The 12,088-nt window shown below is 42.2% G+C and overlaps 1 protein-coding gene across 2 annotated transcripts in view; it reads left to right on the forward strand.

Moving 5' to 3' along the window:
• The first annotated feature begins 669 nt into the window (after positions 1 to 669).
• LOC141113469 (rho GTPase-activating protein 39-like) overlaps positions 670 to 12,088 on the forward strand; it is a 145,377-nt gene continuing 133,958 nt past the window's right edge. For both annotated transcript variants that reach the window (XM_073606577.1, XM_073606579.1), the window contains exon 1: positions 670 to 892. In XM_073606577.1, the coding sequence (XP_073462678.1) occupies positions 882 to 892 (11 nt within the window). In that variant the 5' untranslated portion in view covers positions 670 to 881. The remainder of the gene's footprint in view (positions 893 to 12,088) is intronic.

Here is a 12,088-nt window from a genome sequence, read left to right on the forward strand (position 1 = left end):
TTGCCCTTATTTATCCAACTCTTTTTTAAATAAATCATTTTTTGAAAATGATGTCATTGACAGAAGGTGCGGCGCTTAATCTAAATGGTGGCTCTTAATCCCATTTACAAATAGTCTTCTGTATTAATTCTGTAAATAATTATCTCCACCCCCCCCCCCCCCCCCCCAACTAACCACCCTTCTTTGGTATTCTGCCCCCTTGTGACTTTTGCTCTAAACAGATGACCAATTTTACTGGTGGGTCTACAAATGGAATCTGGGAATGCCGATAATTCTTCGTAAGTTATGAAACGCCTTTCCTTTTTTTTTTTTAAAACTCTTGGCAACGCTCTGAAATTGTTTCCCTGCGGCACTCCGCTCACGTTTCAGAATGTGGTCTCTTTACCACGAGATGTCATGTGATAAAACTGAAACTTGCAAACTTGCAGGTATTTTTTTTTTTATTTGAAAAAAAAAAGGGATGCGGTGATAATGACGTCTGCATGGGTCTTTCGAAAAGGGACTTTCCTTTAACCCTTCCCTCGTTGAAAGCGCGCTTGCATGTCGTGAAGCAGCCCAATGGTATGAAAGGGGTTAACACCCCCCCCCCTCCTTTGTGCAGGGTAATAATGCATGTCCCAGCTCTACACACCAGTAGATGGGGGAGGATATACTGGGAGTGGAATCGGATTACACATCCTGCCTGGGAAGGGAGAGCCTGACTCAGAGAGAGGAGGTGGGGGGGGTGAGCTTGCTATCTCATTTGCTCATATCATTGCTAGGGGATCACAACTGATTCTGAGGGATCTAGGCAATCAACAGGTTTTGGAGGACTTTTGGTTGACTTGGCTTGTGTTTGAAGACTTTCTTTTCTGGATCATGTGAGGGGGAGACACTTAAAAATGGCTGAGAGGTAAGACTGGGCTAGGGGGGTGGACAGAGAGAGTCTTTTTCCATAGATCTTGGTGGTGGAGCAGATCGTGTGGTTGAAGTTCCCAACTGTGACAAAGCTCTACAGGGGGTTGTGTTCCTAGGACTTCTCTGCTCCACAGCTCTACATGAAGGCTCTTTTCCTATTGACCAGACTATGATCCGGTACACGGCGGCTAATCTCATGGCTGCCCACCACTTTACTCAACTTTTAATCTTAACCGAACTCCCTAAGGTCTTGTATGGAATGGGTTGCAGACCACACATCCATGTGTTATTAGGGTAGTCGGTTTCATTTGGTTGTTGAGGAAACAAGCCACGCGTGTTGTGAGATATTCTTACTGGATGAAAATATTTATTTAGAGCTAAAAAAAACAAAAAAAAAAAAACAAAAAAAAAAAAAAAAAAACATTCAGGTTCTGAAAATTCTAAACATATTTTTTTTTTTTTTTTGTATGTGTGGTTTAATACCAAAAAAAAAAAAGCGTTGTACAAACCTATAAGGCCACATTCACACTTGGCAAATTGGAATCGCCAGCAGAATCGTCACGACTCTGCCCCGCGATTCCGAATTGCGTGGCAATTGGTGCGTTTGGGTGCAACTCGTTCTACACGACGCCTCAATAGCATTGCGCTTTTTTTTTTTTTTTTTGCGCTGCGATCGTGGCAAAAAACGTGATTTCAAAGAAATCAGATGAAGCTTGTCACCCAAAAAGGAGCAGGGCAACAAACACGCATAGGGCAGGCAGCCCGTTGAAGCGAATGGGGCTGCCCTATGCGCGACACGCGGAATTGAGTGAAAAATTGCTTGCGGGAACGCGAGTTCCCACTACGTAAAGTGTGAATGAGGCCTGAGAATGCGCTAAAGTGAATGTGTCATCTAAGGCAACGTTTGTTTGTTTTTTCTTTTTCATACGTTTTGAGGTCTATGGAAGTCATGGTAACCCATAAACATGTTGATTCATTTTCATCCCCAGGTAACAAGCCAATGGGCCCATTCATGCTACAAACTGCATGTCTCCTGTTTTTATTTTTATTTTTTTTTTTCCTTGCATAGATATGTGCATTTGATGTGCGTTTTACATGCAGTTGGTGCTTATTTACATATATTGGATGCACGTTTGCCTATATACAGGGCCCTCTGATCCCTCCTGTATTGATTTGTATTGTTAGTGTACTGTCTGCCCTCATGTTGTAAAGCGCTGCGCAAACTGTTGGCGCATTACTACGCGCATTAATGCACACTGATGAATACGTTAAACACAAGAAAATGTTAACACACGTGTGTGAACCTAGCCTATGACAGAAACAAGAAGGGGGGGGGGGGGGGCCTGCTTGGTACAAAATAAAGCCGCTGACTGTAGGACTAATGGGGGTTTCACATTTTAAGTTGAAACTTAAGGGGAAAATTTACAAAAAGTGGAACAAAAAACTTTTTTTGACGCTGCTCTTGGCAACCAATAAAGGGCTCAATCATATTTATACACAGGCTTTGCTCGTGTTTGGCAATGAAGCTGTTCACACTTCAGCATTTTCTCCCAAGGCCTTACCCTACCAGTAAAAGTTACTTTAGGCTTCCCTGGAGGTTGTCCTTTATTGCACAAGATTGCATTATGAAAACCTGGGGACTTTTGGTTTTGTGGTTTCCAGGGCAAAACTGGTTGAGGTTTATTTTTTTATATCATTAAAGAATCTGTTGCTACGGGCAACAGCTCTACTGGTTTCCTTTTTGTAATGCTGCCTAGACGAGTCTGATCTAGGTGACAGTTCAGTTTTTTTGTACTTCGGTTGTTATCATTTTTTGTGACACCTTTTTGCCACCTTGTTGCTCCTAGTAACAGTGCCAGTTTTAAGCTGGCTATGTATCAGTAGAATTAAAAAAAAAAATTCGTTTTTAGCCCCCGCTCACATTGACTGCGGCTTTGAAATTGTACGACTTCATCTGAAATCGCACGATTTCAAAGCCGCATGTCGGTGTGACTTCGGGTGCGACTTGGAAGATATCATGTATGCGGCTTCATGCACAGTGTCTATGCAAGTTGCACTCAATATCGCCAAAAGTAGTGCACAGCAAAGTCGGTGTCGCACCGATTTGAACAGAGTGATTCCTGGCTATAGGCTGTGACTTGTCATGCAATTTTGACCTGTCAAATCGCATGATGAGTCGCTCCAATGTGAATGGGGGCTTAAGAATGTTCCTTTTTGATTTTTCTGTTCGTTAGTGGGGTCTCTTTGACCGCAGTGATGAGAAAATTAGAAAGAGCAGTATAGAAACATTTTCTTTATCAAACAAAATTCTGCCCGCGAATGTGGTTTTTAAAAGTCCATTTGCTCCAAAATCGAATGGTAAAAGCAAACTATTTTGAGGTACTTTTGAAAAACTTTTATTAGGGCATTAATTTGTAGTGATGAGAATGTTCGTTTGAAAATCTACTAGTGTATGAGCCAGTTCTGATAAAAACAAGCATGCGATGCTTCTTTGACAGCTGGTGCAAACAAAATAGAGGTAATCGTTGGGATTTTGGTGAGGCTGATTTATGGACATTGGCGCAGAAGTCCATTGACGTTAGCTTAACCACTTCAGCCCCAGAAGGATTTACTCACTTCCTGACCAGGCTATTTTTTGCTATACGGCTCTGTGTCGTTTTAACTGACAATTGCGCGGTCGTGTGATGCTGTACCCAAACAAAATTGAGGTCCTCCTTTTTTTTTTTTTTTCCCTTCCTTCCCCACAAAATATCCACTGATTACTGTATAAATGTCACTGGCAGGGAAGGGGTTAACACTAGGGGGCGATCAAGTGGTTAAGTGTGTCCTAGGGATGTGTTTCTAACTGTGGGGGAAGTGTACTGAGTAAAGAGAGATCGCTGTTCTTGATCACTAGGAACAGCAGATCTCTCTCTAGTTCCCTGATAGAACCGGGATCTGTCTGTTTACATTGACAGATCCCCGTTGTCCCTCTCTGAGGAGTGATTGTGGGTCGCCAGTGGACATTGCGGCCATCGTACAGCTCCGGCAATTCATGCAGCAGTGCCAACCTGCCGCCGTATAACGACGGCAGTTGGTCGACAAGCAGTTAAGGCAGGGGTCTCCAAAATTTGTAAAAAAAAGGGCCAGCTTACTGTCCTTTAGTGGTGCCGGACTGTGGCCAGTGTGAGTAAACAATGCCCCATCATTGGTATTGGGGTAGAAATAGTTGTCAGTGGGAGGAATAGTGCCCCGTCATTGGTGTCAGTGGGAGGAATAGTGCCCCGTCATTGGTGTCAGTGGGAGGAATAGTGCCCCGTCATTGGTGTCAGTGGGAGGAATAGTGCCCCGTCACTGGTGTCAGCGGGAGGAATAGTGCCCCGTCACTGGTGTCAGCGGGAGGAATAGTGCCCCGTCATTGGTGTCAGCGGGAGGAATAGTGCCCCGTCATTGGTGTCAGCGGGAGGAATAGTGCCCCGTCATTGGTGTCAGCGGGAGGAATAGTGCCCCGTCATTGGTGTCAGCGGGAGGAATAGTGCCCCGTCATTGGTGTCAGTGGGAGGAATAGTGCCCCGTCATTGGTGTCAGTGGGAGGAATAGTGCCCCGTCATTGGTGTCAGTGGGAGGAATAGTGCCCCGTCATTGGTGTCAGTGGGAGGAATAGTGCCCCGTCATTGGTGTCAGTGGGAGGAATAGTGCCCCGTCATTGGTGTCAGTGGGAGGAATAGTGCCCCGTCATTGGTGTCAGTGGGAGGAATAGTGCCCCGTCATTGGTGTCAGTGGGAGGAATAGTGCCCCGTCATTGGTGTCAGTGGGAGGAATAGTGCCCCGTCATTGGTGTCAGTGGGAGGAATAGTGCCCCGTCATTGGTGTCAGTGGGAGGAATAGTGCCCCGTCATTGGTGTCAGTGGGAGGAATAGTGCCCCGTCATTGGTGTCAGTGGGAGGAATAGTGCCCCGTCATTGGTGTCAGTGGAAGGATGCTCCATTGTTAATGGCAGGAATTATCCCCCAATGTTGGTGTCAGTGGCAGAAACTATGCCTAAAGGGCCACCTTCAGCCCCAGGGCTGCAGTTTGGAGACCACTGGCTTAAAAAATCAGGTTGCTTTGGGCCATCGCCCTATTTTTTTTCCACTGTGCAACTTCTGTGTTTGTCTAAGATGCAACTTAAAAAATTAAACGTAATTCGCTACTGTGGAAAAATTCAGCGATCAGTAGTACAGCTAGTAGTAGTTGCATATGTATAGAAAATATAGACATGTATTTTGGCTAAAGTGTTTAAACATTGGTCTAGTACAGGGCTTCTCAACCAGTGTTCCTCCAAAGGTTGTTGGGGTTCCTTGAGCAATTTCTGCCTCTCAGATAAGTTCTCACTGACACCATTGGTTGTGTATTTTGTGTGTGTGTGTGTTTTTTGTTTTTTTCTTGCTATCTGTAAGGTGGTAAATTATTCCCAATGACTGCAAGTGTAAGGAACATTCTTCCCACTGGCCATCACACTAATGTATCATGAGTTGTAGATCTAGACATTTTAGCAGAGGTTCCCTGAGACCGGAGAGTTATTTCTGCAAAAAAGTTTGATAAAGTCTGATCTAGTACATGTATCTGTTTTTTTTTTTTTTTTTTTTTTTTTTTTTTTTTTTTCCTTTTTACTAGCCTAAGACGCACTCCTTTTATAAGTATGTACAATATGCCTAATATACTCATAGATGGCAAGTTATAGGGTTTTAGGCTGTGCTACACTGACCAAATTATAGGTTTGCATTGGGTTGATGATTACATATTGAGGTTGTACAGCTCAAATGGTGTCACAAGCGCTCCCCTGTCCACACACACACACACACACACACACACACACACACACCACACAGTGTTTGGGAGCGTCTACCTTGAGGCTGATGGTTTGTGACAGGTTTTTTTGGAGGGGTTGGTTGCAGCTTAACAGCTTTTGGGGCTGAAGCCTGCATGTGGGATTTTAATTTCATCTGTGTGGAAATGGCAGCTGCAAAACTGATTAAACGAAGGGGAGTGTTAACTGAGCAACAGCCAGAATTCCAGAGCTGGCTATTGTACATTGTTAAACGGACTCGGATTAGGCTTTCTGCTCCAGATTTAGCCCGTCACGCTTTTGCTTTTTTACTTAAATCCAGTGTTCTGCTAACCACTGTTCTCCGTCTTTTTATGGACAGTCAGGTTCGGTTTTTTGATGACGATGCCAGAACTGCTGTACTGCTTTTCATTGAATAGCTGCTCATTTGGACGCAAAGAGTTCTCTACTTCTTTGATGAACAATGAATGATTCTTAAACCCACGTTCACATCAGGCCGATTTGACATGTCAAATCGCATGCCAAAACGGCGGCTACTGCCAGCAATTGCACCGTCCGCATCGGTGCGATGCCGTTTTTGCGGCGCCACACCGATTCCCAAAAGTAATTCCTGTCCTACTTTTGGTGACTTCGGAGGTCATTCTAATAGACACCTGTGCAGCAACCCGCACAGATGTCTGTCAAGTTGCCCCCGAAGTCAGACTGCATTGCCTGTACTGAACTCGCACCATTTCTAACCCGCAGTCAGTGTGAACCTACACTTAAGGTGGAACTCCAGCCAAACGAATCCTAGTTGTGGCTATAGCCACAGTTACAGGATTAGAATCTGTCAGGTTGTTAAACTATATGTAGACCCTCACCTTGTAAAAAAAAATCTATTCAATTTAAATCATAAATGCAAAGTGTGTGTATGTACAGTTAGGTCCATATATATTTGGACACGGCACAATTTTAGATTTTTTTTTTGGTATTTACCAAAACATATTCAAGCTATGGTTATATAATGGATATGTGCTGAAAGTGCACACTCTCAGGTTTAATTTGAGGGTATGTACATACAAATCGGAAGAAGGGTTTAGGAATTACAGCTCTTAAAGAATAGCCACCCCTCCCTTTTTCAAGGGACCAAATTTAACTGGACAATTGAATCAAAAGCTGTTTTATGGCCAGGTGTGAAATACGCCTTTGTTTACATCTTCACCAATTAAGCAAGTAAAAGGTCTGGAGTTGATTCTAAGGGTGGCATTTGCATTTGGAATCTATTGCTGTGAACCTATATCATGCGTTCAAAGAAGCTGTCCATGCAAGTGAAATAAGCCATTGTAAGGCTTCAAAAACAAAACAAACCAATCCGAGAGATAGCAGCAACATTAGGAGTGGCCAAATCAACAGTTTGGTACATTCTGAGCAAAGAAGAACGCACTGGTGAGCTCAGCAACATAAAAAGGCCTGGACGTCCACACAAGACAACAGTGGTTGATGATTGCAGGATCTTCTCTATGGTAAAGAAAAACCCGTTCACAACATCCAGACAAGTGAAGGACACTCTCTCCAGGAGGTGGGCATATCATTGTCAAAGTCTACAATCAAGAGAAGACTTCACAAGAGCAAATACAGAGGGTTCACCACAAGGTGCAAACCATTCATAAGCCTGAAGAATAGAAAAGCCAGATTAGACGTTGCCAAAAAAAATCTAAAAAAAGCCAGACCAGTTCTGGAAAAGCATTCTTTGGAAGGATGAAACTAAGATTAATCTGTACCAGAATGATGGGAAGAAAAAAGAATGGATAAGACTTGGAACAGCTCATGATCCGAAGCACACAACGTCACCTGTAAAACATGGTGGAGGCAGTGTGATGGCATGGGCATGCCTTGCTTCCAGTGGCACTGGGTCATTGGTGTTTTTTTGATGATGTGACAGAAGCAGCCGGATGAATTCTGCAGTGTTTAGAGATATACTGTCAGCCCAGATTCAGCCAAATGCAGCAAAGTTGATTGGACAGCGCTTCACAGTACAGATGGACAATGATGCAAAAGCAACCAAGGAGCTTTTGAAGGAAGAGAAGTGGAATATTCTGCAATGGCCGAGTTAATCACCCAATCTCAGCCCAATTGAGCATGCATTTTCAAAGTTTAGGCTTTAGAACCACTTTAGGGTTTTTGTTTTTTTTTCGTTACTGTAGCACTGTCTTCCCATAGCCAACTTTTCTTACTGTTGAGGGTCACTGGTACCACCATCTTGGATATGGGAGAGGGGTTTCACACTGTATATGTTTAAGTCCGCACAGCACTTTGTGTCTGGTCCTGTAGCCTGCTGGGACATGGGACAGGAGGCTGCAGGATGAGGGACAGGGCAAGGGATGCCAACCTCTTCCTAGGTGGGGATTGCGGAAGTGGGAGCTGGGTGCTAATAAAAATCGGTACAAGAAAATACCCTGTAATTCAGTTACAGGCTAAGCGGTGAGAGCGGACCTGCGGGTCTTTGCTTTTATACTTGGGTTCCGCTTTAAGTTCAATAAATTCTGGCTTAACAAAATTCTAGTGTCCCTATTTGTTCTGGTGACTATTTTATAATTTTATAATTCTTAGCAGAATAGATTCTGAATCTTAAAAGTGGGGACAAGCGTCCTGGTGACAACTGTCATAGCCCTAAACTTTCCCCATGCTACACAATGAGGACTAGTGTTCCTGACAACTGTCGGTGGCTCTGACCCTTCGTCGCTCTATCCAAAACGGAAAAATGTATTGGGCAAATTGATAAGTTTTTTTGTTTTTTTTTTGTTTTTTTTCTGAATTGCGATTCTCATAAATGTGTATGGTTCTCTGATTAGGTCAGCAGGAAGAGCTGAAGGCCGCCCAGGAGGTCAGTACTCCTGGAATCATTGGTTTTCCAGATGGACCACTCAGTCTTTTTTTCTGCTGTCACTTTTCTATTTTTCTATGACTTTTTGGAGGGTGATTTCTCAAGATTGGTGCGGCCTTTAGAGAACCAGGCAGTGAGATAGTTTAAGCATTTAGAGGTAGATCTTGCTTTAGTAAATTTCGTATAGGGACAGGGTTGTTTACTATGGTTTTCCATTGTTATAAATAACTCTTTAGATTTATGGACATCAGATGCAGAGGGGACACTGTTCTCACTACTGTGGCCTTCTCCTGTTTATAATCCCCATGGATAATGCTTCTATGGCAGAGGCCTGATGTAACTTACCAGGTTTGCGGGAAGAGTGTAAGCAGTGGAAGGCTTTGGGTTCTGACTTTTTGCTAAGGATGAATTTGTATCTTTCTAGTTTATGTTGGTACTATTGGTCTTGTACTTTGACGAGCTGTCAGAATGCTGTGGCTGTCAATTCTGGCTGACATTGTTTTGGTTTATTTGAGTTTTCACCTCAAGGAAAGTAGTTACTGCTGCACATCTATGAAAAATTAAGTACGTGTCTTTGTCCATAACAACCAACTGGTTAAAAAAAAAAAGTCATTTTATATATTCCGTTTCAACTATGCTACCAGTGATTCATATAAAAATGCCTTTATGGGGTTTTTTTTGTTGTGTGTTTTTTTTTTTTTTTTTTTTTGCTTTCTTGAGACACGCACACAGTGCTCATTGTGTCATGGTCAAATTTTTTTTTTTTTTTTTTAATTATTTTGCTTTTTGAAACTCACAACTACCATATTTCCTGCAGCCTGTCCCTTTTTACTGTAATGCGAATCATTGTTGCTTCCCAAAGGAAAACACATGACAGACGCATACAGATGAAGAGCCGCTCAAACCCCCACAAAGCATGGTTCCATCCTGTCCATGTTTGAGCTTCTGAGACCAGTTTATTAGGATTAAAGGAAAGTGTTGCTGAGCATTAACTTCTGACCTGATCACATAGCATAACTCCAGTGCAATTGCAGGAAAACAATACGCAAATCAGTAATTTTTGCACGCTTTGTTTGCTAATACACAGTTAATACATGACAAAGGATTCTCATGGGTTACCTAAAGAGACAGCGCAGCTCAAGCAGCCTGCTCTGTAGCTTGGTTTGCCTGACTGAAACAGACAAGGCCATTAGTGTGTAAATTTCACCCTGAGCTATTTAACTCTGTTAACAGGAATTTTAGGAAAGTTCAAGGAGAAAGACCACCGTTACAGCCACGGCTCGTCACCGAAGACAATTGGAAAAGAAGGAAAGGCTGCACACCGACAAAAACGGTCCAATGTGATTCATTGATCCAATGAGTCACACAACGACCGCCAAGACGAAGACACGGGGCCCAGAAGATACCTCCTTGGTCCCATGTCTTTGTGGCTGTTGTGTGTAACTCATATTGGATCGTTTTCGTTAGTGTGCAGCCTTTCCTTCTTTTCCAACAGTAATTTTAACAATGAAACAAGGTAAGAGAAAAGCATGGAAATCCAGTAAGAATGAGCCTAAAGCTGCATCAACTGACTAAAAGAGGAATGCAAATTTATTATGCTATTTTTCATTTTTTGTTAAATATTTTATTTTTAGTCTGGACCATCATAAATAAAGTGCAGATCCACTGCACATTTCTTTTAAAGGGCTCTGCCATTGAAAATCATAGGAAAACGTTTGTTCAGACTGAAGTTTCTTGATACTGATATTTGCTTGTTTGTAAAAGGCCCGCAGTTAATGAAGTGATGGTCATGTAAATAATTCAGCTAGGTGATGACTTCACCACACACTCTTGTCATAAACTGATTACTGTCTAGATTTTTATTTTTTTACTGTATACCAGCTTTTTATTTAGGTTCGATCTAGCACTAGGGATAATGGTATTTAATAAATACAGTTTTATGAGAAGGGTGCAAGTTATTTAGTAGCTTTCACAAACATTGTTTTAAGCCCTGTAAACCACGGAACATTTGCTAACAAAATGACAGCTTTTGACAAATGGACCAGCTGTGCAAACTCTATCACAGGGGCTTAAATCGTCAGTGTCTAAAAGGAGGAAGTGTTCTAGATGGGAATGGCCAACGTATTTGAAAGTGAAAGGGTTATCTAGCTGGATGTTGTGGTCAACCGAAAATTTTTATTTCTGACAAATAATGGGCATTTCGCTGTATTGTTCAGAACTGCCATTGGTTCAGTTTGGAGCAGGACATCTCAGGTTTTTAATCTTAAAGTTTGGGTCTCTAAGGCCTCAAGTACACTGCTGCTGGTAAACGGACGTTTAGGAGCAGTTGGGCATTTTTCTTTTCAGCTGCCCCTGAACTCTCCTCTGTTATCTTATCAGTACATGTACACAGGGTCGTTTATAGTAATTTCTAGGCAGTTGAGTTTAGAAGCATTTTAGGAAACGCAAAAAAATGGGTTCAGGACAGACATTCAGAGGCACTTGAAACGCCAAATGCCTGTAAACGCTGCTAAATGCGGTAACTTGCGTTTAGCAGCGCTTTGTTTACAGACTTTTTTCATTTTTTTTTTTTTTACAAACGCTTCTAGACGTAAACGTAGCTAAACTGACGTTTTTAGATGCCTGATTCAAGCTGTCAAGTTTTCCTTTTTTCTTTAAGTTAAATCGTTAAGGAGAGGTTAAACAACATCCTGTGTACATGAAGCCTTATATCTACAGGCAAAGCAGAGGTCAAACTGCCAATATTTTATCATCTACAGTTTTGAAAGTGAATCTTTTGGTCATATAGGTCAAAGTAATATGTTTTACCTAACTTCCCCCTCTACTCACCAGTAGAATTTTGGAGTATAAACAGAAAAGTCAGTGCTACTACCCATACACCACATAGATAGCAGAGCTCCCAGGTGCTCGATCCACAGTCGCTGGCTGAGTAGAGTAATGTAGAAAAAATGATCCCCACTCGGGTTGTTGCTCTTAAAATTTCTTCATTTTATTGAATAGTCAATGCAACAAATGCAGATTAATTCAGTTGACGTGTTTCAGCCTATAAGGCCTTAGTCATAACAATTTTTTGTTGGTAGACTGATGTTTTTAAGAGCATTTTGGTTTGGTTATCTAAGAAATAAAGGGTACAATTTGACAATCTTTTTCACCAGAGCAAGCATAAAAATCGAAAGACAAAGATGGAAACCTTTTGTCGCCTCTACTGGGAGCAAACTAATTTCTAAACGTTGAACTCGCTATCGGGCGAGAAATATCAGAACTAGTCTTTTATGTGCATGCACTTGTCAAACTTATTCCAGGAAGTTGAATGTTCTTTCTACGAAAATTGAGACTTTGACATGGTACTCAATCAAAAATTCTCAAAAAATTAGTCGAGTCCACAAAGGCACCATCAATGGTCAGATGAGCTCCTTGTTTCCTTCCTGTAAGGCCAGCATTAACTCTCCTTCACTTTTTCTACCCCATCACTTTGCTTGCCTGCTTGAGCCCAGTGGAAAAAGTCCCAAACTAATCTCCAG

This window comes from Aquarana catesbeiana, linkage group LG12 (genome assembly GCF_042186555.1).
Source record: "Aquarana catesbeiana isolate 2022-GZ linkage group LG12, ASM4218655v1, whole genome shotgun sequence".
NCBI classification, from domain to species: domain Eukaryota; kingdom Metazoa; phylum Chordata; class Amphibia; order Anura; family Ranidae; genus Aquarana; species Aquarana catesbeiana.